At 35.7% G+C, this 25,043-nt stretch overlaps 1 protein-coding gene across 1 annotated transcript in view; it reads right to left on the bottom strand.

Moving 5' to 3' along the window:
- MCU (mitochondrial calcium uniporter) overlaps positions 1 to 25,043 on the bottom strand; it is a 212,500-nt gene that overhangs the window by 50,220 nt on the left and 137,237 nt on the right. Inside the window, exon 2 of the mRNA XM_061197445.1 lies at positions 186 to 252. Coding sequence (XP_061053428.1) covers positions 186 to 252 — 67 coding nt within the window. The remainder of the gene's footprint in view (positions 1 to 185; positions 253 to 25,043) is intronic.

Raw genomic sequence — 25,043 nt, forward strand, 5'->3', positions numbered from 1 at the left:
TTACTATATCCTCATTCAAATTTTATTTCTCTTCTTTAGTCCCTCCCAACACCTTCTCCCTTTGACTCCAAGCCCACCTCAAGTGAAAGAGTAGGGTTTATAAATCTATATGTCAGTTTGAGAATGGGAAACAGAGTTAAAGAAAAAAAAGCATTGGACATAAAAATGGATTTGCCAAAACTCACCATCAGAGGGCACAACAGTACTGCAATAAACAACTCCACTAGGCCAAGAAGAGAGCCTCTGGTGCACCTAGAAAATACAAAAAGACACATCCATTGTCAGGACACAACAACAAATGTTATATGCATATGTGTATGTATATAATAAATAATAGCTTTTTAATTATTTAAATAGTATGTATTCTTTGAGAAAAATTTAAAAATACAGATAAAAGAAAAGTCTCTCAAACTCCTATCATCCTAAGATGATAGTGATGAACATTTTGGTTTATTTCAAGATAAACCAGTATTTCACCATAATTGTAATTTGCATTTTTTGTACTAAGAGTGATAATCTATACATGTTTTAATCTAAGAGTTAGTTGTATTTGCTTTTCTATGCACTGAGTATTTACATCTTTTGCCATTTTTTAAGTTTGGATCTTGGTCTTTGAATATTATTTTGTAGAAGTTCTTTAAATATTAAGAAAATTATCCCTTGGTCAACAAAATATGTTACAAAAATTTCCCTGTTTTTATTTTTACTTTGTTAATGGTGTTTTTGTATGCACACAATTTTCAAGTTTTAAGAGTCAAACTTTTCAATCTTTTCTGTGTGGTTTAACGGTCCTGTGTCATATATCAGCAGCTTTCCCTACTTCGAGAATACTATAAAACTCTTCCATGGCTTCTAGTTTGATTTTTCAAGTTTAAATCTTTGATTTATTAGGAATTAATTTTAGTCAGTTAAGAAGCAGCAATCCAACTAACCTCTAATGATAACACAGCTATCCCTTATATTTAATAATTCATTTTTCCCTCTTATTTGAAATGCTACCTTTATAATTTTCCAAATACCTATATGAATTTGGATCTTTTTCTGTCCAATGATCTATATGCTCATGTCATAGTAGCCACACTGTTTTAAATATCCTAGCTTTATATTTTTATATCTGGTAGGGTGGGATAGTTTCCCTTGTTACTTTCCTTTAAGAATTTTCCTGGCTATTTTTGCTTATTTGTACCTCCATATGAACTTCAGAGTCAGTATTTCTAGTTACACACAGACACACACACACACACAATCAGCTTCAAAAATAACACAGCATTGTGATTAAGAGCATAGAATCTATAATCACTCCTGAGTTCAGATTCTGATTCTGTAACTTACTCTAACTGCAACCTTTGCAAGTTCATTAGCCTCTTTGTGCCTCAAGTTTCTTCACTGAAAAATGGACAAAACGTAATACTAGCACCTGCCACATAAAGTTGCTGTAAGGACTAAATGATGAGTACACATAAAGCACTTAGAACAGTGCCTGGCATAGAATAAGTATTCAATAAATGTTAGTTTTTTTGTTTGTTTGTTTTGAAGTTGAGATCTTAACTCAATGGATTAACATAAGGAAACTGACATCTATGTGATTTTTGAGTCATTCTTAATCAAGAACCCTGTAAGCCTTTCTATTTTAGTCTTTGTGTTCCTGAGAAGCATTTAAAGGTTTTCTTTATTCAGATCTTATATGTCCCCTTTAATCTAATGTAATTCTTTTTGTACTAAGTCTTGTCCAATACTAGGATCATGACCCCTGAATTTTTTCCTTTTAGTTTGCAAATGCCTGTTAATGCTCTGCCTGTCCTTTAATTTTGTTAATCTTCCTGAGTTTCTTTGTTTTAGGAATGACTCTATAGCTTTCTTTGTGATCTAATCTGGGATTCTTTTAATAGAAAAGTTTAGCCTGTTTATATTTATTAATATAACGTATATTTAATGTCCTTTCAGTCATCAAATTTTATGCTATAAAATTTTTATGTTTTTTTGTTTTTATTGCTGCTCTTTCTTCTTAAAAATAGTTTACTAAATGGTCTATGTTTGCTTTGTTTTAGTTAAACACGTACTTCTAATATTAATATGGAAAGTTTATTTTTTTTTGTATTAGTAGTCATTTTAGAGTAAGATCTAAGTTCTTTGAACTGCCTTTAAGGCCCAATATTATCTGATACCCAATTATCTCTTTGACTTCACCTCATACCACTCTCTCAATCATTCTGCTTTAGCCCCTAGGCTCTTTTCTGGTTTTTGTACGTACCAGCTATACTCTTGTTCCTGAACCTTTGCAATAGCTATTACCTCTAACTTAGAATACCGTTTCTCCAGAAAACTATCAAGCTCCCTCACTTCCTTCAAATCTTTGTTCACATTTCACTTTCTGAGTGAGGTCTACTCTAGCCAACCCAATTAAAAATGGCAATTCCATCAGTTGGTACTCCTGATATATATATGTATATATATATATTTTCTCTTATTATGAGCAATGATGAACTTATAGTTACGTGTCTTTTTCCCTCCCTTCTACTATCCAGTTTATTTTATTTATTTATTATGTAACTTTTCTTAGTGTTTATCTATCCTCTATCTACCTATATACCTCCCCCCAACCCCACACACTTCTTTTATTGAATTTATTGATTTTAGATGACATATTTTGACAGCTTGTTAAAAAACTGGGGTTTCTACCACTTTACATCATTTGTCCTGCACCCTTCCAACTTTCGTTAGAAAACTGTCAACATTGTCAAAATTTTAAACATTCATACTCTGCAAAACCTAATCTTCACATTTGTTTTAATCTTAATTTTATAGATTGATGGACTCTAGGCTTACTAACAATACTTTAACTGTCATTTTTCCTTTCATTTCTTGATTGGCTGAACTTCATCTTATAGAGGTAGGACTCATGGAGCTAAATTCCCTAAAGCTTGGCATGTTAAAAAATGTTTGTCTTTGCCTTTATATTGAATGATTATTTGGATTGGCACAAGATTCCTAAATTAATCTTTCCTTGAGGACTTCGTGGGTAAAGTGTTAGTGTTGATTGCTGCTTTGGAGAAGTCTGAGGCCAGCCACTTATTTTGGAGAACCAAGCTCTTTCAGCTTTGCTGGGGATCTGCAACCATATCATAGGCATCCTCTCTTGGGGTCTTCTCACACACTCCCTTTACTAGATCTGGCAGCTGTTCTTCAGTATTGTGCTTTGGGATTGCAGAGAGCTCTCTGGTTGTACTGAAGATGGAGCTTGTATTTCTGTTTCTTATTCTCCTTTCTATTTCAAAGTGATTCCAAGAGAAGGAAGAAACTGCTGCCTTTACTGGGCCATTATTTATTTAAGCGGTAACTTTTTAATATGGACTTTTTCAAACTTACATAGAAGTAGAAAACACAGTGTACTGAATTTCTTCCATTCACCCATCATCTGCTTCTATATTTACCAACATTTGGTCAAACCTGGTTCATCTATATGAACCAGGTCTTTTCCACAGAGTATCTTAAAGGAAATTCCAAACATCATATTGCTTTACCTGAAAATATTTCAGTATACATCTACTAGGCCATTTTAAAACAGGAAATCCTCTGTCTTCTATGATTTTACAGATTATCCTCAACATTAATAAAAGATGTGTTTCTGGGGCAGAGAACTAAATAAACACATGGCTGTTTATGAATATTATTTGTTAGAATGCTATAGAACATGGGTTGGCAGGCCAGCCACCAGTTTTTGTAAATGAAGTTTTATTAGAACACAAACAAACTCATTTATTTACTTACTATCTAGAGCTCATTTATCTACTTTGACACTACAACAGCAGAATTGAGTAGTTGTGTAGTTGCAGGAGAGTTGAGTAGCTGCAACAGAGACCATATGGCCCACAAAGCCCGAAATATTTACCATATGGCCCTTTAAGAAAATGTTTGCTGATCTTTGCTGTAGAACCCCTCTGTTGTTTTGAGATAATTCACTTTCCCACTTTCCCAAAGTCTTCCCAGTCACTTCTACAATGACATTGGCAATTACAAAATATTACTTAGTTAGTGTCCACAAACACACATATAGGTCCTTTTCTTTCTTTAACCCTTCTAATAGCCTATAGTCTAATAAGGCCAATGGGAACAAAAATGATTTTGCTCTTGCCTTTTTTCTTTGAAATATGGCAACAATAACAACAACAAACAAAAGCAAAACAAAGACAAAAAAATATAAGGAAAGGAATATAAGTGTTCAAGACCAAAGAGGCACTGGCATTCTAAATTGTATTCCATGACTCTCCTAGACTGAAATGTATTTTGTTGTTTAAATTGTATGTTCTTAATAAATCACAAGAAAATAGGAAGAGTTTAATAAATACTTGACTGATGCTGAATGTTTTAAAAATATGTCAAGAAAGTAAAAAAAGAAAAACATTCAGGCAAATGGCATGTATTATTCACATATTTAAATTTCATAGGCAGAGAACAAGATTAAGGTTAAGAAAGTAAATATTCAGAATGAGCAGAAATCATCAGAGAAAGAGTAAACCTCTAGGCAATCAATGCCAACTGAACAAGGTGATTTGGTGCCTACTCGGTCCCTTGAAAAGAAAATACAAGTTTATACTTTTGCTATGAGATAGTCCACATCTTTGATAAGTAACTTGAGAACCTCTAGGAAAAACAGGGCTTTGAGTGAAAGTAAAGGAAAGTATTAACAACTGCCCTGGTATTACAACCATTACCCTTAAATCTTAACCCCAGGAGAAGAAAAATGCTAGCATTATCAAGTTAAGAGTCTGAGTACAAAGCACTGTAACTTTATTTTCCCAAGTCATGAGATTCAAGGTAATTTTAAAAATCAAACTTTATTATTATAAAAAGACCTTCCATGACCCCAGAGAAAATTATTAAATTCAAGTCAAAACTAACTTTAAAATCCTTTAGTTCTATCATAAATTATGCAATTTCCCCTACACGCACCATTCACTGTTCAGAAGAGCAAACTCAGCAATGTATTCCTGCCAGCAACTTGGGAAGACTGTCAAGTCTAAATAACCTGTCAATACCCTGCAAATATTCACAGCCAGTTGGACATTAAACCAGAGGCGGGGAAATAGAAAAAAATAGAGAAAAAAAGAAAGAGGAAAAAGGTATTTCCATATTAACCCAGTTCCCTTTATTTACGAAAATTTTGGGACCTAATTTCATTAGAAAACAAATATCTGTTACCTATGTTAAACTGTATAAAAAATATATTAATTATGTCAAAAAGCTGTAGATGGAATAATTATATATACTTGTCCATGGCTAAAACCTTGTTATAAATAGCCTTACTATATCATGAGTTTAGATGTCAAATGATATTCCCGTTACATTTCCCGTAGTATAACAAGGAATGCTTATGAGAATGGATCCTTTCAATACATGTTCCAAAAGTTTCTCTTCTTTAAGACCAGGGTACCCAGGTTTCAACAACTTTGCCAAACTTACCTTTAGAATCCAGTGCTTACAAGCATACTAGGATTAACAGTGTAAAACTATTTCAGGTGTTCTAAAGCAGGACACACCTATAACAGCTTCTACAATTTGGCATCAGTTTTATCCGTACCCTTGACGTAATAAAACTGTTGAAGCATTACATCAGTAATAATTTTTCACTACTTCAACTCTACCAATATACTAAAATAAGCACCATGACTTCAAACCCGCAAGATATAGGAGATCTGCAGTTAGAAGAGTTGGGGCCAGCTGAAATCTTGAATTTCAACCCCAAAGTCTCAGTTTCCCCAGCTGTTAAATTAAAGACAGCAATGACAACAAAACTATTTCACAAGGCTGATTTCATTTAAGGATAAGTGACAGTATAAATGTGACAACATGTGAATGACCAACATCCTACCAAAATTTAAGATATTCAGAAATATAAACTCAAAACAGGGACTTCCCTGGAGGTCCAGTGGTTTCCACTGCAGGGGGCACAAGTTCGATCCCTGGTCTGGGAACTAAGATCCTGCATGCTACGTGGCGCAGCCAAAAAAAAACCCCAGAACTCAAAACAAATCAATCTCTTTAAGGGCCTCTTATTAAAAAGAATTTAGTAAGTTTAACACATTTCAAAAGCCACAACCATCTCTAAACAAAGAGATATTATACAATATAAACACCTTGTGATGTTAAAGCTAGAAACCTGAAGGTTTAAACGAGAATCTCTTCAGAAAGCACTGTAAAAAACACTTAAAGGGTCAGACTAACTACAGGGCATATTTTATTCTTCTTTCAATAACTCACCAAGGAAACAAAGTTTCTGATACAGTTTAAGTGAAAGTGGTATATTTTGTGAGTTAAATTATATAATACAGTTTAATATTGGAAAATTATTTTCTCCTTGAATATATTATTTTAAATGGTTCCTACATTTTATTATAACATTGGCAACATTTCCCCATTAGAATATATTGTTACTTCATAATGGAAGTCATGATTGAGTTTATATACCTTTGATTTTCAAGAGAATTCCACATCTACAAAACAAGGCAATATGAAGGACTTTTCGTTGTATCTTTCAATATCAGTTTTCTAATTAGGAAATCAAATCTAGCTCCCAAATTATCAATGAGGTATTTAAAAAGTAATACTTGTTCAACAACTCACAGTGCTTTGAGGATTGAACGTATATAAAGACATATGTACATAATAGCATACATGTATATAAAAGCATACAAAGCAAGACGTTAGCCACACAATCTTCACTGCTGATCTAACAACAAACTAAAATAATCAGAGCATTCAAACCTTAACCATAACTAGCTGTATATCATATCATTTAACATAATATGAATTGACATAAAGGTCATTTTAAAATCCAAGTAAATACAAATATCTATCCATTTAATAGTATCAAGAAATGCTCATTAAAGCAAATTCTCTTAAATTAGGTTTTGAAATCAATATCTAGGCTCTAAGATTGAAAATATTACCAATATTTCTAGTATATCACTACTTATTAAGTTAATTTGGTATAAATTAAATTCATTGATAAACAATGTTTCTATTTAAGATTTTGATATTACCCCAAAATTACAACCTATCGTTTATACTGCATAAGAACTAGAGTCCAATATCTATTAAAATTTCATTGTGTAGTCGAAACCCCTAGTATCTGAGGCAATTCTACACCTACGTTTGGAATGTCCTCACACCCTGATGGTTGCTACATTTTCCTTAATGGATGCACTTTTACTCTCTTGGATCTCAGGACAGACACATTCATGATACCAGTGCAAGGCATTTCTGCTTTACTTAAGTGACAACCTGCCTTCCCCACTGTGAACTGGTAAGTTCTCTTCTATTTTGTTCCTTTCCTTCTATTTATTAAGAACCTACACTCACTCACAAGAGAAGTAAAAATTGTGGCCCCTCTATATCATACTACCTGTTTTTTTATAACTATTCTTTTATCCAACATTTTATTATGAAACTTCAAACAAACAGCAAAGTTGAATTTTACAGTCAAAACTCTTTTTATACCTTTCACCTAGACTCTATATTATCATGTTATCTATCCATCCTCTTTTATAGAAATTCTGAATTCTCATAGTTTCTTTAATCATTTTTAAAATATATTACATTCTCTAACTCCATTTCCTCTGCAACTTTCCTGCACTGCTCCTAGATTTTGTCCATACCTGTTTTCATTTGTCACACTGTATTCTAATTATCTGTTTGGATGCCTGCCTCCCCTTCAGAGCAATGATCACCTTGAAGACTGCCTTCATTACTTTTTATATTGGTACCCCACCCCCCTACACTAGGAGAAAGTAGAAGCTTAATTAATATTTATCTAATTGAGTTGTCTTCCTCCTTATACCTCACTATCCTTGACATGTTTTATGACTTTGCCTTGTTATTTTACTGCTAAAACTACTCTGAGTAACAATGAAGTAATTATTACTTCTATAAGCATTTTGGGAGATATTCAGAGAACAAATTTCTCCATATATATGAAATGTCTTTTATTTTTAGTTGCTCCAGGTACAAATGTATTCCATGTTGTATTGAGATGGCCACTAAGTATACTGCTAGTTATTCTTTTTAAACAACAACAAAAAACCCAAATGCAAAATCCTTAAAACCTAGCATTTGTACCTTTCAATAATCATTTAGACAATTCAAAACAGCATACAGACTTAGATATAAAGGAATGAAATCAGAATGTAAACTACATGGGAGTGTGAACTCTCAGTATTTGTTAAATGAATAAAGGTAGCTGGTTTAAAAGATCTTTTTATTGAGAGTAAAAATGGAACTTCATTGGTTGTGCTTTTTGACTGACAGTTCAGTTTGACTATGGTTCTTTTCATCACCTGAATTAATATTTCCTTCCATAGTACCATTAAAGTCTGTGGAATCTCAGTATATAACAATATTGGGGAAATAGGTAGTTGCATCTATAAATTAATATATTGGGATAAAACTCCCTTCTCTAAAGTGACATAAAAGTTAGGAAAACAAGAACTCTAAAAAAAAATTTTCTTTTGCAGGTTCTTATTAGTTATCTATTTTATACATATTAGTGTATATATGTCAATCCCAATCTCCCAAATCATCCCACCCGCCCCCCGCCCCGCTTTCCCCCCTTGGTGTCCATACGTTTGTTCTCTACATCTGTGTCTCTATTTCTGCCTTGCAAACCAGTTCATCTGTACCTTTTTTCTAGATTCCATATATATGCGTTAATACACGATATTTGAGGAAAACAAGAACTTTTAAAAGTATTTTATTTTGGCTTGATGATGAGTAAATAGGTATTAGTTATATTATTCTCTATACTTTACATAACGTAAGTATTTTGTAGTTTTTTCTACTTTGCTGGTGTCCGGAGGCTATGAGATTTCTGTGCTGGTTCTAGATAACTGCTACTCAACATGTAGTTCATGGATCTGCAGCATCAGCATCGGATGAACATGTTAGAAATGCAGGTTCTCAGGCCCTATCTCAGACTTACTGATTCATAATTTGCATTTCAACAACATGACTAGGAAATTCACATGCACATTAAAGTCTGAGAAGCACGGCTGTAGTTCATCCAGATGAGGTTACATTAGTTATTACATTAGGGATACATTAGTTAGTTAGGTGTCGTAGTCTCAGACACTTTACCTTTCACATTTATCAAGGCCCCAACACAAGCAACAAGGGCTCATGGGGAGGCAACATGACATAAAAGAAAGAATATTGCATTAAGAGTTTGAAAAGCCAGATTCTAATCTCATCTCTGGTGTGTGACCTTGAACTTCAGTTCTTCTCATCTGTAAAATGAATGAGTTATACAACATACATTGTAAGGCCCTTCCAACTCTGAAAGTCTATGAATATATGAAAATAAATACTAATAGGTATTTGCGGAAATGATTCAACTGTATGTGATATCTTACGAAATTGGGCTTACTTTTAATGCTACAGGGGCCTTGTCCATCAATTACTTTATATTTATTTAGGTTTGAAAATCAACCTCTATCTTTCATTTTCACACTTGGTTTCTGAAAGATGCATAGTGGTGAATAACTTAGGAAGTGGGTGGCTGCTATTAATAATTCCCCTCACTGCTTCCTTTGTTCTTGAATGCTGATAAAACACAGGTAATAGGATTCATGAAAAAGTAAAATCAGATTCTGTATTTTGAACAAGAGCAGGAGAATATATTTGTTCTTAGGAAAAACATGGCTGAAGCATTTAGAGCTGAAGGATTAGGATGTGTGACACTGTCAAATAAAGCAGAAAATAATAAATAATAGTATGCCTGTATACATATATACACGTGTGTGTAAAGAGAGAGAAATAAAGCAAATGTGGCAAAGTATTAATAATTGATGAATCTAGGTAAAGGGTGTAAGACTGTATATTGTAATCTCTCTGCAACTTTTCTGTAGGTTTGAAATTTTTTCCAAATAAAAGTTGAGAAAGAACAATAATTAACATAAATATAATATTTACTGACCCCCAAATATCTTGTTGTATTCTTCTCTCTTTTTTAAAGTATAGTGGATTTATTTATTTTTCTGAAACCTTTAAAATGCATGAGAAAAGCTAGGATGGAAGGGGAAAAAAATCATTATATATAAAATTTCAGTAACTTATACCCCCATATTGCTCCTATATTTTGTCTTTTAGTTACAGACTTAATTTTTTATTAGCTTAGGATAAAATAAAAGGGGAGAAAGAAGTGGTAGTGAGAAGTTGAGTCACATCTTCCTTACATTAATGAAGTAAACGATTTCAAGCCAAAAGTAGGCCTTCTGTGATTTTTATTTTCACTCTAGCTTCAGCTAATAATGAAAAAGAATGTAGTTACCACTCACGAATATAAGTAACTACAGGCTCTTTTTATTCCTCTGCAATGAGAGGGACACAACAGCTGCTATAAAAATCACTCTCTACCCTCCCATGTATTGTGTAAGTGTAACAGACTTATACAATGAGAAGAGCAAAACATAAAATGGGAAAGTAGCTATTTTGTTTCAGAATTCCTTTTTCATTTATTGTAAGTTATTGTACCTAATTAAAAACAAAATAAACATGCTGCCTACATTTCTAATGTAACTGTCCTGTGTAATTGTAAATCTCAATTTGGAATACGAGCAAAAGAATCATGTACTAGCTGACTGGTGTTCTTCCTTCATTCCTTCCAGAATTTATCCAACAGGAACACCATAAGAACAACAAATCCAGCTTCAACTAATAGGAAATTTTAAAACATTCATAAGTCTTATTTGTCTTTAACACTCTGGCCTCATATAGATACACAGATTTTGGTTAACTTTCCTCCTTTTACTATCTTTAGTGAAGGGGATTTATTTTAATTTGCTTGATCTTTAAATAGATTCTTAACAAAGCTGTTCCAGGGTGTAACTTCAGATAATAAATACATTACTTAAAATTAAAACAAAGGAATAATAGTCATTAAAGGTTTTAGTAAGTACAAAGGGTAAGACCAAATATGATAGTTAAGATGATTTTCATATATAATTCAAAGCTGAAAACACTCAACCCAGAATGTTCCTCAGCCCACTCTGACTCCAGCTGACCTCTCCATCTGTTTAGGAATCACATGGGGGCCAATCTCTTAGCTAACAATTCTTTTTTTTCTTTCTTTAAAAAAATTTTTTTTTGAAGTATAGTTGATTTACAATGTTGTGTTTAAGTTCTGTTGTACAGCAAAGTGACTCAGTTATACATATATATATTCTTTTCCATATTCTTTTCCATTATGGTTTATCACAGGATATTGAATAGCTCCCTATGCTATACAGTAGGACCGTGTTGTTTATCCATCCTATGTATAATAGTTTGTATATCTTAATCCCAAACTCCCAATCCTTCCCTCCCCCACACCCCTCCCCCTTGGCTACCACAAGTCTGTTCCCTATGTCTGTGAATCTGTTTTTGTTTCTCAGATATGTTCAACTGTGTTGTATTTTAGATTCCACATGTAAGTGATATCATATGGTATTTGTCTTTCTCTTTCTGACTTACTTCTCTTAGTATGATAATCTCTAGGTCCATCCATGTTGCTGCAAATGGCATTATTTCATTTTTAATTTTTAAAATTTTTAAAATTTTTGGCTGCGTTGGGTCTTCATTGCTGCGCGCGGGCTTTCTCTAGTGGTGGCGAGCGGGGGCTTATATTCATTGCGGTGTGAGGGCTTCTCATCGCAGTGTCTTGTTGCAGAGCACGGGCTCTAGGTGCATGGGCTTCAGTAGTTGTGGCTTGTGGGCTCTAGAGCGCAGGCTCAGTAGTTGTGGCGCACGGGCTTAGTTGCTCCGCGGCATGTGGGATCTTCCCGGACCAGGGCTCGAACCCATGTCCCCTGCATTGGCAGGTGGATTCTTAACCACTGCGCCACCAGGGAAGCCCCCATTCTTTTTAATGGCTAAGTAATATTCCATTGTATATAAATACCACATTTTTTTGTGTGTGTGTGGCTGCGTGGGGTCTTTGTTGCTGTGTGCAGGGGCTACTCTTCGTTGTAGTGTGTGGGCCTCTCATTGCAGTGGCTTCTCTTGTTGCAGAGCACGGGCTCTAGGCATGCGGGCTTCAGTAGTTATAGCACACGGGCTCAGTAGTTGTGGCTCACGGGCTCTAGAGCGCAGGCTCAGTAGTTGTGGCGCACAGGCTTACTTGCTCCGCGGCATGTGGGATCTTCCCAGACCAGGGCTCGAACCTGCGTCCCTTACATTGGCAGGCAGATTCTCAACCATTGAGCCACCAGGGAAGCTCAAATACTACATTTTCTTTATCCATTCATCTGTTGATGGACATTTAGGTTGTTTCTGTGTCTTGGCTAACATGTGAATAGTGTGCTGTCTTAGCTAACAATTCTGGTCACAACTTTACGCAATTGAGACTGAGATTGAGAGACGAGCAGATCCTTATCTATATACAGAGAGAGGTCATTACCACTATCATTACCATCATCTGCATCTTCTAAGCATGCACAAGGTCTAAGTTTTCAAATTATTTTATTTATCTTTCGTCTGTTGTACAAAGAATTTGAGGCAACTATAATATAAACACACCACAAAATGGTGGTAAATTTTTTTAGAATTCTGAAATTGAAATTAAAAAACCAGGACCAAGAAAAATAAAAATATTAGAAAATAAAAATTGGGAGAAAAGAAATTTTGATGTGGCCCATCAAAATCTTCAACGAGGTCAAGACTTCCCTGGTGGCACAGTGGTTAAGACTCTATGCTCCCAATGCAGGGGGCCCGGGTTCGATCCCTGGTCGGGAAACTAGATCCCACGTGCATGCTGCAACTAAGAGTTTGCATGTCACAACCAGAAAGTCCGCATGCTGCAACTAAGAGTCTGCATGCCGCAACAAAGATCCTGTGTGCTGCAACTAAGACTCAGCGTGCCTAAATAAATAAATATTAAAAACAAAAACAAAAACCTTCAACAAGGCTAAATTAAGTTCCATACTTGGCTCTAAGTCTCTGCAGTAGCCAGAATAACACCCTTCCCCTGCCGCCCCCCCACCCCGCCCCACAAGATGTCCATGTCCCGATCTCTGGATTTTGTGGGCATCTTTACTTAGGCAAGGGAAAATTAAGGCTGCAGATGGGATTAAGGTTGCCAATAAACTGAGTTTAAAATAGGGAGATTATCTGGATAGGACAAATGTTATCACAGGGACCTTCAAATAGAGGAAGGTGTGGCTATAGAGAACCAGAAAGATGTAAGTGTGACAAAGACCAAGAAGGACTCTCCCCAGTGTTGCTAGAGGAAGAGGCCACGGCAAGGGTGTAGCCTCTGGAAGCTGGAAAAGGCAAGTAAACAGAGTCTCCCTTAGAGCCTCCATAAAGGAACACAGACTTGCTGACACCTTGGTTTTAGCCCAGTGAGACTTGTATTGGACTTCTAACCTACTGAACTATATAAGATAATACATTTATGCTGTTTTAAGCCACAAAGTTTGTTGTAATTTATTAGAGAAATAATAAAAAACTATTACGGCCTCCTAGCCTCCAAGACAAAAAGGCGACATAATCAGTGATAATTCTCATTAATAGAAGGGACAAAGCATAGCAATTTGTCAGGAAAGGCAAATATTTTCTAGCACAAAGTTCTAAAAGAAATTTTTGATGCAGCGCTTGATATAGTAAGCTCTGAGTAATAATAGTGGATACAGGGATTCCCCCCAAATTCTGGATATTAAATAAGAAATTTCACAAGGTTGTTTCTTATATCACTTTTTGATAAAAGATGAGACTGTATCATCTTAAAATACAATTGAGTAAAGGCAATCTTTGAGGGAGTACAATAATACAAATCAAGTTGTTTTTTTTTTTTTGGCAGAGTCAGCTTGATTTCAAAAGATTATAATTTAGAACAGCATAAAATATTATGGACAATTAAGTGCAATAATTCATATAGTAAAGTTCATTTAGAATTAAGAGCTATTAATAGATCTGTAAGTTGATAAATCTCAAGATTTAAAAATTATAGAAAGATAAGCAAATTAGAGTACTCTGTATGTTAAGTTTAAAAGAAACAAATATATACATACATATTATTGTTTTCCTTTTCACATGTATTTATATACAGTATATACAATAATATATTTAAATATTAACTATTAAAATAAATGGGAAAGATATCATTTTTATGGTAATACTCTCCAGGGAAAAAGGGTTTTGGAACTGGGGATGGGAACAAAGGTAGCATTGACTTTATTGTATTGTACTGTATATTTATTGGTTATTTTCTTAGTAGAAAAGATCTGATACAAATATATCAAAATACAAATATTTAGATTAAGGGTAACTGTTTTTGTATAATTCTCCATAATCTTCTGTGTTAAAAATTTCCAAATTATTAAAAAGAAAGAAAAAAAAAAGAACAGTTTATCCTTTAAACAGTCTTTGACAAACACCATTTCTCCAGTTAGGCTTTTCAGCCTGGAAAAAAGGTAGATTTTGTTTTCTGATAAAGGCCTGGACTTTATATTAATGAAACCATACAGAATTTATTAATTTGAATTTGGCTTTTGTTATCAACATTATATGTATTAGATTCATCCATGTTGTTGAGTACAGCAGTAGTTAGTTCTTTTTCATCGTTGCATATCTATGTATCCATTATATGAATCCATTGTATGAATATTCCAAAAGGGACATTTGGGCTATTTCCAGATTTGGCTAATAATGCTCTGATGAACATTCTTTACGTCTTTTGGTGCACTTATGTATGCACATCCTCTGTCTGGGTATATAGCTAGGAGTAGAATTGCTCAGTCATAGGATATTCATATGTTCAGTTTTAACAGATATAGCCAGTTTTGCAAAATAGCAGGTAACAACTTAGACACCTACTAGCGTTAAAGAGTTCCAGATATTCCATATTCTTTTTTTAAAAAATTTATTTAATTAATTTATTTATTTTTGGCTGTGTTGGGTCTTTGTTGCTGTGCACAGGCTTTCTTTAGTTGTGGTGAGCAGGGGCTACTCTTCGTTGTGATGCGCAGGCTTCTCATTGCGGTGGCTTCTCTTGTTGCGGAGCATGGGCTCTAGGCACACAGGCTTCAGTAGTTGCAGCATGTGGGCTCAGTAGCTGTGGCTCACGGGCTCAGTAGTTGTGGCTCACGGGCTCTAGAGCGCAGGCTCAGTAGTTGTGGCGAATGGGCTTAGTTGCTCCGTGGCATGTGGGACCTTCCCGGACCAGGGTTCGAACCCATGTCCCCTGCATTGGCAGGCAGGTTCTTAACCACTGCGCCACTAGGGAAGCCCAACTCCACATTCTTGTGAATACCTGGTATTGTCAGTTTTGTTAAATTGTGGCCATTCTGGTAGGTGTGTATGTTATCTCCGAGTAGTTTTACTCCTTGATGATTAATGAGGTTGAGATCCTTTTCCTATATTTAGTGAACATTTAGATACCCTCTTGTGAGTATCCATTCAAGACTCTCACTCAGTTTTTTGTCAGATAACCTTTTTTTCTTATTGATTATTAAATTTCTTAATATAGTTGGGATATGAGCCCTTTGTCAGATACACATATTGTTAGTATCTTTTCTCAGTCTGTAGCTTGCTGCTTCTCTCTTAATGGTACCTTGATGAACAACAATTTTTAATGTTAATCCAATTAGCAATCTTTTCCTTTATCATTAGTACTTTTTGTATCTTATTTAAGATATGTTTTCCTACTCCAAGGTCATAAGGATATTCTGTGTTTTAACAAGTTTTATTCTTTTACTTTTCACATTTATATCTATATTTTACCAGGAAGTTTTTTTTTAACTGCTGTGAGGTGAAGCCAAGATTAAATTTATTTTTTCTATATGGCATCAAATTGACCCAGCACCATGTATTGAAAGGACCATCCTCTCTCCACTGAATTGAGAAGGAGGATTTGCCATAATCAGGTGTGTGGGTCTATCTCTGTGTTTTCTACTTTGTTCCATTTGTCTATTCATCTATTCTTGCACCAGTTCTACATTATCTTATTTACTATAGCTTTACTAAGTCTTAATATCTGATATTGTAAATACTTCAATTTTGTTTTTCTTAATGATAGTCTTGACTATTCTTAGCCCTCTGCATTTCCTTATACATTTTAAAATCAGTTTATTAATTCCCACAAAAATTTTTCCTGGGTTGTATACTGGATACATAGATCAATTTAGGGAGAAGTGACAATTAAACAATGTTTAGTCTTCCAAGATTTGTTTTATGGCCTAGCTTATGGTCAATTTTGGAAAACGTTCAATGTGCATTTGAAAATAGCCAAGTACCTACAGTTGTTGGATGTGGTGTTGCCAGAGGCTTTTAATACCACTGAGTTAAAGCTGACAATTTTTGGTGACAATTAAAGGGCTTAACTTTGTTTGTTGCTTGACTAGAAAGCAATTCTACTCCTGCAAAGAAACATGCTGTTTCAAGAAACTGTTGTGAGGAACTTTCCAAACAGAATAAACTGCTTCCCTAAACATGGTGGGGTTAAAGTCAAGCAGAAAAGCATGTTTGTTTCCTTCTGATGATTAGATAGATTTCATGTTAAGAACTCAGGCATGCATATTAATCTTATTAAGGATGGAAGCAAAGGTTGGACTGGTTGTTTTACTCTTTAGAGCTACATGACTAATTGGTTTTTAAACCAGTTTTCTAGAAAGAATATACATTCTTCAAAAAGCTTATCACATATAACTGATAATACTTAAATACCAGATGAAGTTTAAAATTAGCTGATTACTTCACTATATTTTACATGAAGGGAGCACTTAATTAGGAAAATATCTATCTTGTATTTCATGCAGGCTTTGGGGACCAAATGTTTTGATGAAAAAGAATTTTTTAAGCCCTTATAAACTTTTGCTCTTTGAGTTTCATCACAGATCATTGTTCCCTTTCTAGTCTGTTTCCTGCAATACAGAAGCCTATTGCTTCTCCTAGACAAGAGTAATGATCACAAGGGAGTTAGAAAGTTAAAAATGGGACAACGCTTTAGAGATAAAGTAAAAATTAATTTCAGTTGGCAGAATGGGCACTGAATTGAGGAATAGAATTTGATGTACAAAGTTCAAATCCTGGTGTCAAAACTGAGTTGAAAGCAGATGACTGTGTGGAATCTAGTATCATGTCAACATTTGCGGAAAAACAAACAAACAGACAGAACACATACAGGATGTGGTAGGGAATAACTACTGACCAAAACACTGCGAAACTTCATGTTATTATTCCATTAAAAAAATCCTTGTCAAATGGATGAATAAGAAGTCCAAAAGGAGACATCTACTTGACCATTTGCCAGTAAAATATCAAATAATTCCTTGTTATGCCTCTCTTTCAAAGCAAAGCATGAGTAATTGTGACAATCAGCTAAACGTTTGCCCTCCAGCTAATATAAGCATGAAGGCAAAGCAGCACCGAGATACCAAAAATATTTATTTCCTTCCAACAATGAAGCTGGGCAGTTCATGAGTAGAGCTTGTCTAAGAGGAGAATGAGAAAAATTATTAAGAATCAAATCTAACAGTCCTTATGATACATGGCACATAATATCTTATTTCTCACTGACAAAATTCTCTACAAATGTTAGCAAGCAACAGCAATAAAAACACAAGGTTTGTAAATATATATTACACACATGCACAGCACAGATGAAATATTCTTTGAAGCACAAATGTAAGGCAAATGGATCGCGCCTTTCAACAGATATTCACGGATGAAAGATGCCCACTTCAAGCACAATTATTACTTCCTGCACTGTAACGGATATATACCACTCAAATTCATAGAATAAATGGCAAACACTTTCCCTTCAAACTGATTTTCTTTTTTTTTAATATAATTTTTAAAAAATTTATTGATTTAGGGGGATTGGTTCAAGATGGCAGAGTAGAAGGACATGCTCTCACTCTCTCTTGCGAGAACACTGCAAGCACAACTAACTGCTGAAAAATCACCGACAGGAAGACACTGGAACTCACCAAAAAAGATACCCCACATCCAAAGACAAAGGAGAAGCCACAATGAGATGGTAGGAGGGGTGCAATACAATAAAATCAAAACCCATAACTGCTGGGTGGGTGACTCAAACTGGAGAACACTTATACCACAGAAGTCCACCCACTGGAGTGAAGGTTCTGAGCTCCACGTCAGGCTTCCGAACCTGGGGGGTCCGGCAATGGGAGGAGGAATTCCTAGAGAATCAGACTTTGAAGGCTAGCGGGATTTGATTGCAGGACTTCGACAGGACTGGGGGAAACAGAGACTCCACTCTTGGAGGGCACACACAAAGAAGTGTGTGCATCGGGACCCAGGGGAAGGAGCAGTGACCCCACAGGAGACTGAACCAGACTGACCTGCTGGTGTTGGAGGGACTCCTGCAGAAGCGGGGGGTGGCTGTGGCTCACCATGAGGAGAAGGACACTGGCAGCAGAAGTTCTGGGAAGTACTCCTCGGCGGGAGCCCTCCCAGAGTCCGCCATTACCCCCAACAAAGAGCCCACATAGGCTCCAGTGTTGGGTCCCCTCAGACCAAACAACCAACAGGGAGGGAACCCAGCCCCACCCATCAACACACAAGTGGATCAAAGTTTTACTGAGCTCTGCGCACCAGAGCAACAGCCAGCTCTATCCACCACCAGTCCCTCCCATCAGGAAACTTGCCTCTTAAATAGCCTCATCCACCAGAGGGCAGACAGCAGAAGCAAGAAGAACTACAATCCTGTAGCCTGTGGAACAAAAACCACATTCACAGAAAGATAGACAAGATGAAAAGGCAGAGGGCTATGTACAAGATGAAGGAACAAGATAACACCCCAGAAAAACAACTAAATGAAGTGGAGATAGGCAACCTTCCAGAAAAAGAATTCAGAATAATGATAGTGAAGATGATCCAGGACCTCGGAAAAAGAATGGAGGCAAAGATCGAGAAGATGCAAGAAATGTTTAACAACGATCTAGAAGAATTAAAGAACAAAAAACAGAGATGAACAATACAATAACTGAAATGAAAAATACACTAGAAGGAATCAATAGCAGAATAACTGAGGCAGAAGAACGGATAAGTGACCTGGAAGACAGAATGGTGGAATTCACTGCTGCGGAACAGACTAAAGAAAAAAGAATGAAAAGAAATGAAGACAGCCTAAGAGACCTCTGGGACAACATTAAACGCAACAACATTCGCATTATAGGGGTCCCAGAAGGAGAAGAGAGGAGAAAGGACCTGAGAAAATATTTGAAGAGATTATAGTCGAAAACTTCCCTAACATGGGAAAGGAAAGAGTCACCCAAGTCCAGGAAGCGCAGAGACTCCCATACAGGATAAACCCAAGGAGAAACATACCGAGACATATAGTAATCAAATTGGCAAAAATTAAAGACAAAGAAAAATTATTGAAAGCAGCAAGGGAAAAACGAAAAATAACATACAAGGGAACTCCCATAAGGTTAACAGCTGATTTCTCAGCAGAAACTCTACAAACCAGAAGGGAGTGGCATGATATACTTAAAGTGATGAAAGGGAAGAACCTACAACCAAGATTACTCTACCCAGCAAGGATCTCATTCAGATTTGATGGAGAAATCAAAAGCTTTACAGACAAGCAAAAGCTAAGAGAATTCAGCACCACCAAACCAGCTCTACAACAAATGCTAAAGGAACTTCTCTAAGTGGGAAACACAAGAGAAGAAAAGGACCTACAAAAACAAACCCAAAACAATTAAGAAAATGGTCATAGGAACATACATATCGATAATTACCGTAAAGTGAATGGATTAAATGTTCCAACCAAAAGACACAGGCTCACTGAATGGATACAAAAACAAGACCCATATATATGCTGTCTACAAGAGACCCACTTCAGACCTAGGGACACATACCGACTGAAAGTGAGGGGATGGAAAAAGATAGTCCATGCAAATGGAAATCAAAAGAAAGCTGGAGTAGCTATACTCATATCAGATAAAATAGACTTTAAAATAAAGAATGTTACGAGAGACAAGAAAGGACACTATAAAATGATCAAGGGATCAATCCAAGAAGAAGATATAACAATTATAAATATATATGCACCCAACGTAGGAGCACCTCTATACATAACACAACTGCTAACAGCTATAAAAGAGGAAACCGACAGTAACACAATAATAGTGGGGGACTTTAACACCTCACTTACAACAATGGATAGATTATCAGGACAGAAGATTAATAAGGAAACACAAGCCTTAAATGACACAATAGACCAGATAGATTTAATTGATATTTATAGGACATTCCATCCAAAAACAGTAGATTACACTTTCTTCTCAAGTGCACAAGGAAAATTCTCCAGGATAGATCACATCTTGGGTCATAAATCAAGCCTCAGTAAATTTAAGAAAATTGAAATCATATTAAGCATCTTTCCTGACCACAATGCTATGAGATTAGAAATCAATTACAGGGAAAAAAACGTAAAAATCACAAACACATGGAGCTAAACAATACGTTACTAAATAACCAAGAGATCACTGAAGAAATCAAAGAGGAAATCAAAAAATACCTAGAGACAAATGATAATGAAAACACGATGATCCAAAACCTATGGGATGCAGCAAAAGCAGTTCTAAGAAGGAAGTTTATAGCAATACAAGCCTACCTCAAGAAACAAGAAAAATCTCAAATAAACAATCTAACCTTACACCTAAAGGAACTAGAGAAAGAAGAACAAACAAAACCCAAAGTTAGCAGAAGGAAAGAAATCATCAAGATCAGAGCAGAAATAAATGAAATAGAAACAAAGAAAACAATAGCAAAGATCAATAAAACTAAAAGCTGGTTCTTTGAGAAGATAAACAAAATTGATAAACTATTAGCCAGACTCATCAAGAAAAAGAGGGAGAGGACTCAAATCAATAAAATTAGAAATGAAAAAGGAGAAGTTACAACAGACACCACAGAAATACAAAGCATCTTAAGAGACTATTACAAGCAACCCTATGCCAATAAAATGGACAACCTGGAAGAAATGGACAAATTCTTAGAAAGGTATAACCTTCCAACACTGAACCAGGAAGAAATAGAAAATATGAACAGACCAATCACAAGTAATGAAATTGAAACTGTGATTAAAAATCTTCCAACAAACAAAAGTCCAGGACCAGATGGCTTCACAGGTGAATTCTAACAAACATTTAGAGAAGAGCTAACACCCATCCTTCTCAAACTCTTCCAAAAAATTGCAGAGGAAGGAACACTCCCAAACTCATTCTATGAGGCCACCATCACCCTGATACCAAAACCAGACAAAGATACTACAAAAAAAGAAAATTACAGACCAATATCCTTGATGAATACAGATGCAAAAATCCTCAACAAAATACTAGCAAACAGAATCCAACAACACATTAAAAGGATCATACACCATGATCAAGTGGGATTTATCCCAGGGATGCAAGGATTCTTCAAAATACGCAAATCAATCAATGTGATACACCATATTAACAAATTGAAGAATAAAAACCATATGATCATCTCAATAGATGCAGAAAAAGCTTTTGACAAAATTCAACACCCATTTATGATAAAGACTCTCCAGAAAGTGGGCATAGAGGGAACCTACCTCAACATAATAAAGGCCATATATGACAAACCCACAGCAAAACATCATTCTCAATGGTGAAAAACTGAAAGCATTTCCTCGAAGATCAGGAACGAGACAAGGATGTCCACTCTCACCACTATTATTCAACATAGTTTTGGAAGTCCTAGCCACGGGAATCAGAGAAGAAAAAGAAATAAAAGGAATACAAATTGGAAAAGAAGAAATAAAATTGCCACTGTTTGCAGACGACATGATACTGTACATAGAGAATCCTACAGATGCCACCAGAAAACTACTAGAGCTAATCAATGAATTTGGTAAAGTTGCAGGATACAAAATTAATGCACAGAAATCTCTTGCTTTCCTATACACTAATGATGAAAAATCTGAAAGAGAAATTAAGGAAACACTCCCATTTACCATTGCAACAAAAAGAATAAAATACCTAGGAATAAACCTACCTAGGGAGACAAAAGACCTGTATGCAAAATACTATAAGACACTGATGAAAGAAATTAAAGATGATACCAACAGATGGAGAGATATACCATGTTCTTGGATTGGAAGAATCAATACTGTGAAAATGACTATACTACCCAAAGCAATCTCAGATTCAATGCAATCCCTATCAAATTACCAATGGCAGTTTTTACAGAACTAGAACAAAAAATCTTAAAATTTGTATGGAGACACAAAAGACCCCGAATAGCCAAAGCAGTCTTGGGGGAAAAAAACGGAGCTGGAGGAATCAGATTCCCTGACTTCAGACTACATTACAAAGCTACAGTAATCAAGACAGTATGGTACTGGCACAAGAACAAAAATATAGATCAATAGAACAGGATAGAAAGCCCAGAGATAAACCCATGTACCTATGGTCAACTAGTCTATGACAAAGGAGGCAAGGATATATAATGGAGAAAAGACAGTCTCTTCAATAAGTGGTGCTGGGAAAACTGGACAGCTACATGTAAAAGAATGAAATTAGAACACTCCTTAACATCATACACAAAAATAAACTCAAAATAGATTAGAGACCTAAATGTAAGACCAGACACTATGGAACTCTTAGAGGAAAACATAGGCAGAACACTCTTTGACATAAATCACAGCAAGACCTTTTTTGATCCACCTCCTAGAGTAATGGAAATAAAAACAAAAATAAACAAATGGGACCTAATGAAACTTAAAAGCTTTTGCACAGCAAAGGAAACCATAAACAAGATGAAAAAACAACCCTCAGAATGGGAGAAAATATTTGCAAATGAATTAATGGACAAAGGATTAATCTCCAAAATATATAAACAGCTCATGCAGCTCAATATTAAAAAAACAAACACCCCAATCCAAAAATGGGCAGAAGACCTAAACAGACATTTCTCCAAAGAAGACATACAGATGGCCAAGAAGCACATGAAAAGCTGCTCAACATCACTATTAGAGAAATGCAAATCAAAACTACAATGAGGTATCACCTCACACCAGTTAGAATGGGCATCATCAGAAAATCTACAAACAACAAATGCTGGAGTGGGTGTGGAGAAAAGGGAACCCTCTTGCACTGTTGGTGGGAATGTAAATTGATACAGCCACTATGGAGAACACTATGGAGGTTTCTTAAAAAACTAAAAATAGAATTACCATATGACCCAGCAATCCCATTACTGGACATATACCCAGAGAAAACCATAATTCAAAAAGACACATGCACCCCAATGTTCATTGCAGCATTATTTACAATAGCCAGGACATGGAAGCAACCTAAATGCCCATCGACAGACGAATGGATAAAGAAGTTGTGGTACATATATACAATGGAATATTACTCAGCCATAAAAAGGAACGAAATTGGGTGATTTGTAGACATGGATGGATCTAGAGAGTGTCATACAGAGTGAAGTAAGTCAGAAAGAGAAAAACAAATATTGTATATTAACACATATATGTGGAACCTAGAAAAATGGTACAGATGAACCTGTTTGCAGGGCAGAAATTGAGACACAGATGTAGAGAACAAACGTATGGACACCAAGGGGGGAAAGCGGAGGGAGGTGGGGGTGGTGGTGTGATGAATTGGGAGATTGGGATTGACATGTAAACACTGATGTGTATATAATGGATGACTAATAAGAACCTGCTGTATAAAAAAATAAATAAAATAAAATTTTTTTTAAAATTTATTTATTTATTTATTTATTTTTGGCTGTGTCGGGTCTTAGTTGATGCGTGCGGGCTTTCTCTAGTTGCAGCGACAAGGGACTACTCTTCGTTGCGGTGCGCGGGCTTCTTATTGCAGTGGCTTCTCTTGTTGCGGAGCACAGGCTCTAGGCGCACAGGCTTCAGTAGTTGTGGCAGGTGGGCTCAGCAGTTGTGGCTCGTGGGCTCTAGAGTGCAGGCTCAGTAGCTGTGGTGTACGGGCTTAGCTGCTCTGCAGCTTGTGGGATCTTCCTGGAACCCATGTTGCCTGCATGGGCAGGCAGATTCTTAACCACCGTGCCACCAGGGAAGTCCCCAAATTGATTTTCAAGGGGGAAAATGTATTTATCTTTGAGGTGGGCAGAAAAAAACATGTTTCCTTGAGTCAACAATACCATCTAATTATGATATGTTTCAATACACTATTAGTTAATAGCATTGTTTCAATGTTAAATTTCTTGAGTAATAATTACATTATGGTTACACAGAAAAATGTTCTTACTCTTGGAAAACACAGGCTGCACTTTTTTATGGATGAAGTGTTAATGATGTCTCAAAAGCCTCAGTAGGGGAAAAAAATCATAATTTGGCAAAATGTTAACAATTAGTGAATCTATATAAAAGGAATTTGGATGTCCACTATACTATTCTTTCAACTTCTCTGTAGATTTAAAATTTTTCTCCATAAAAAGTTAAAAAGGAAAGCATTTACTAAAAATCCACAAGTGCAAAGGCTGATAGGCTATTATAGACTAGAGAACTGCAAGTACTAAATACTTATACTATTCTAAGCTCCTTGAATGAAAAAACTTTCTTCTCTGACTGCTTCTTATGTATATCTTGATATTTTAAACTTAGTGTGCTGATATCTAAACTTCCTGATGAGTATTTAACATGTTGGGGTGAAGCAAACAGTGGGAAATAGGAGTAGCAACAAGTGATGAAAGGACTAACAACTTGCCTTAACATTGTGCACGTGCATGCATGTGTGTCTTAGTTCTTCCTTGAAACCCTTGCCTAAAAAAATACTCTTAATTTTAGGATACATTAAGATCTTCAATATCCCAAAGCTAATCTAAGCAGAAGAGAAGGAAGGTAATAAATTCCTCTATTAATAAGTCAAATAGGAGCTGCTACAGTCATGATGGGCTATTTTGTTAGTCAAAAACACTTTGCAATATCTAAATGGAGGCCTAATGGTGACAGACTGGCAGTGGTTCAGGAGATTTACTCCTGCCCTCACTACTCTCCAGTGGGAGGGTCTCGGTAATGCCTCCTTTAGTGCTTC

Source organism: Eubalaena glacialis, chromosome 1, assembly GCF_028564815.1.
Source record: "Eubalaena glacialis isolate mEubGla1 chromosome 1, mEubGla1.1.hap2.+ XY, whole genome shotgun sequence".
Lineage (NCBI taxonomy): Eukaryota > Metazoa > Chordata > Mammalia > Artiodactyla > Balaenidae > Eubalaena > Eubalaena glacialis.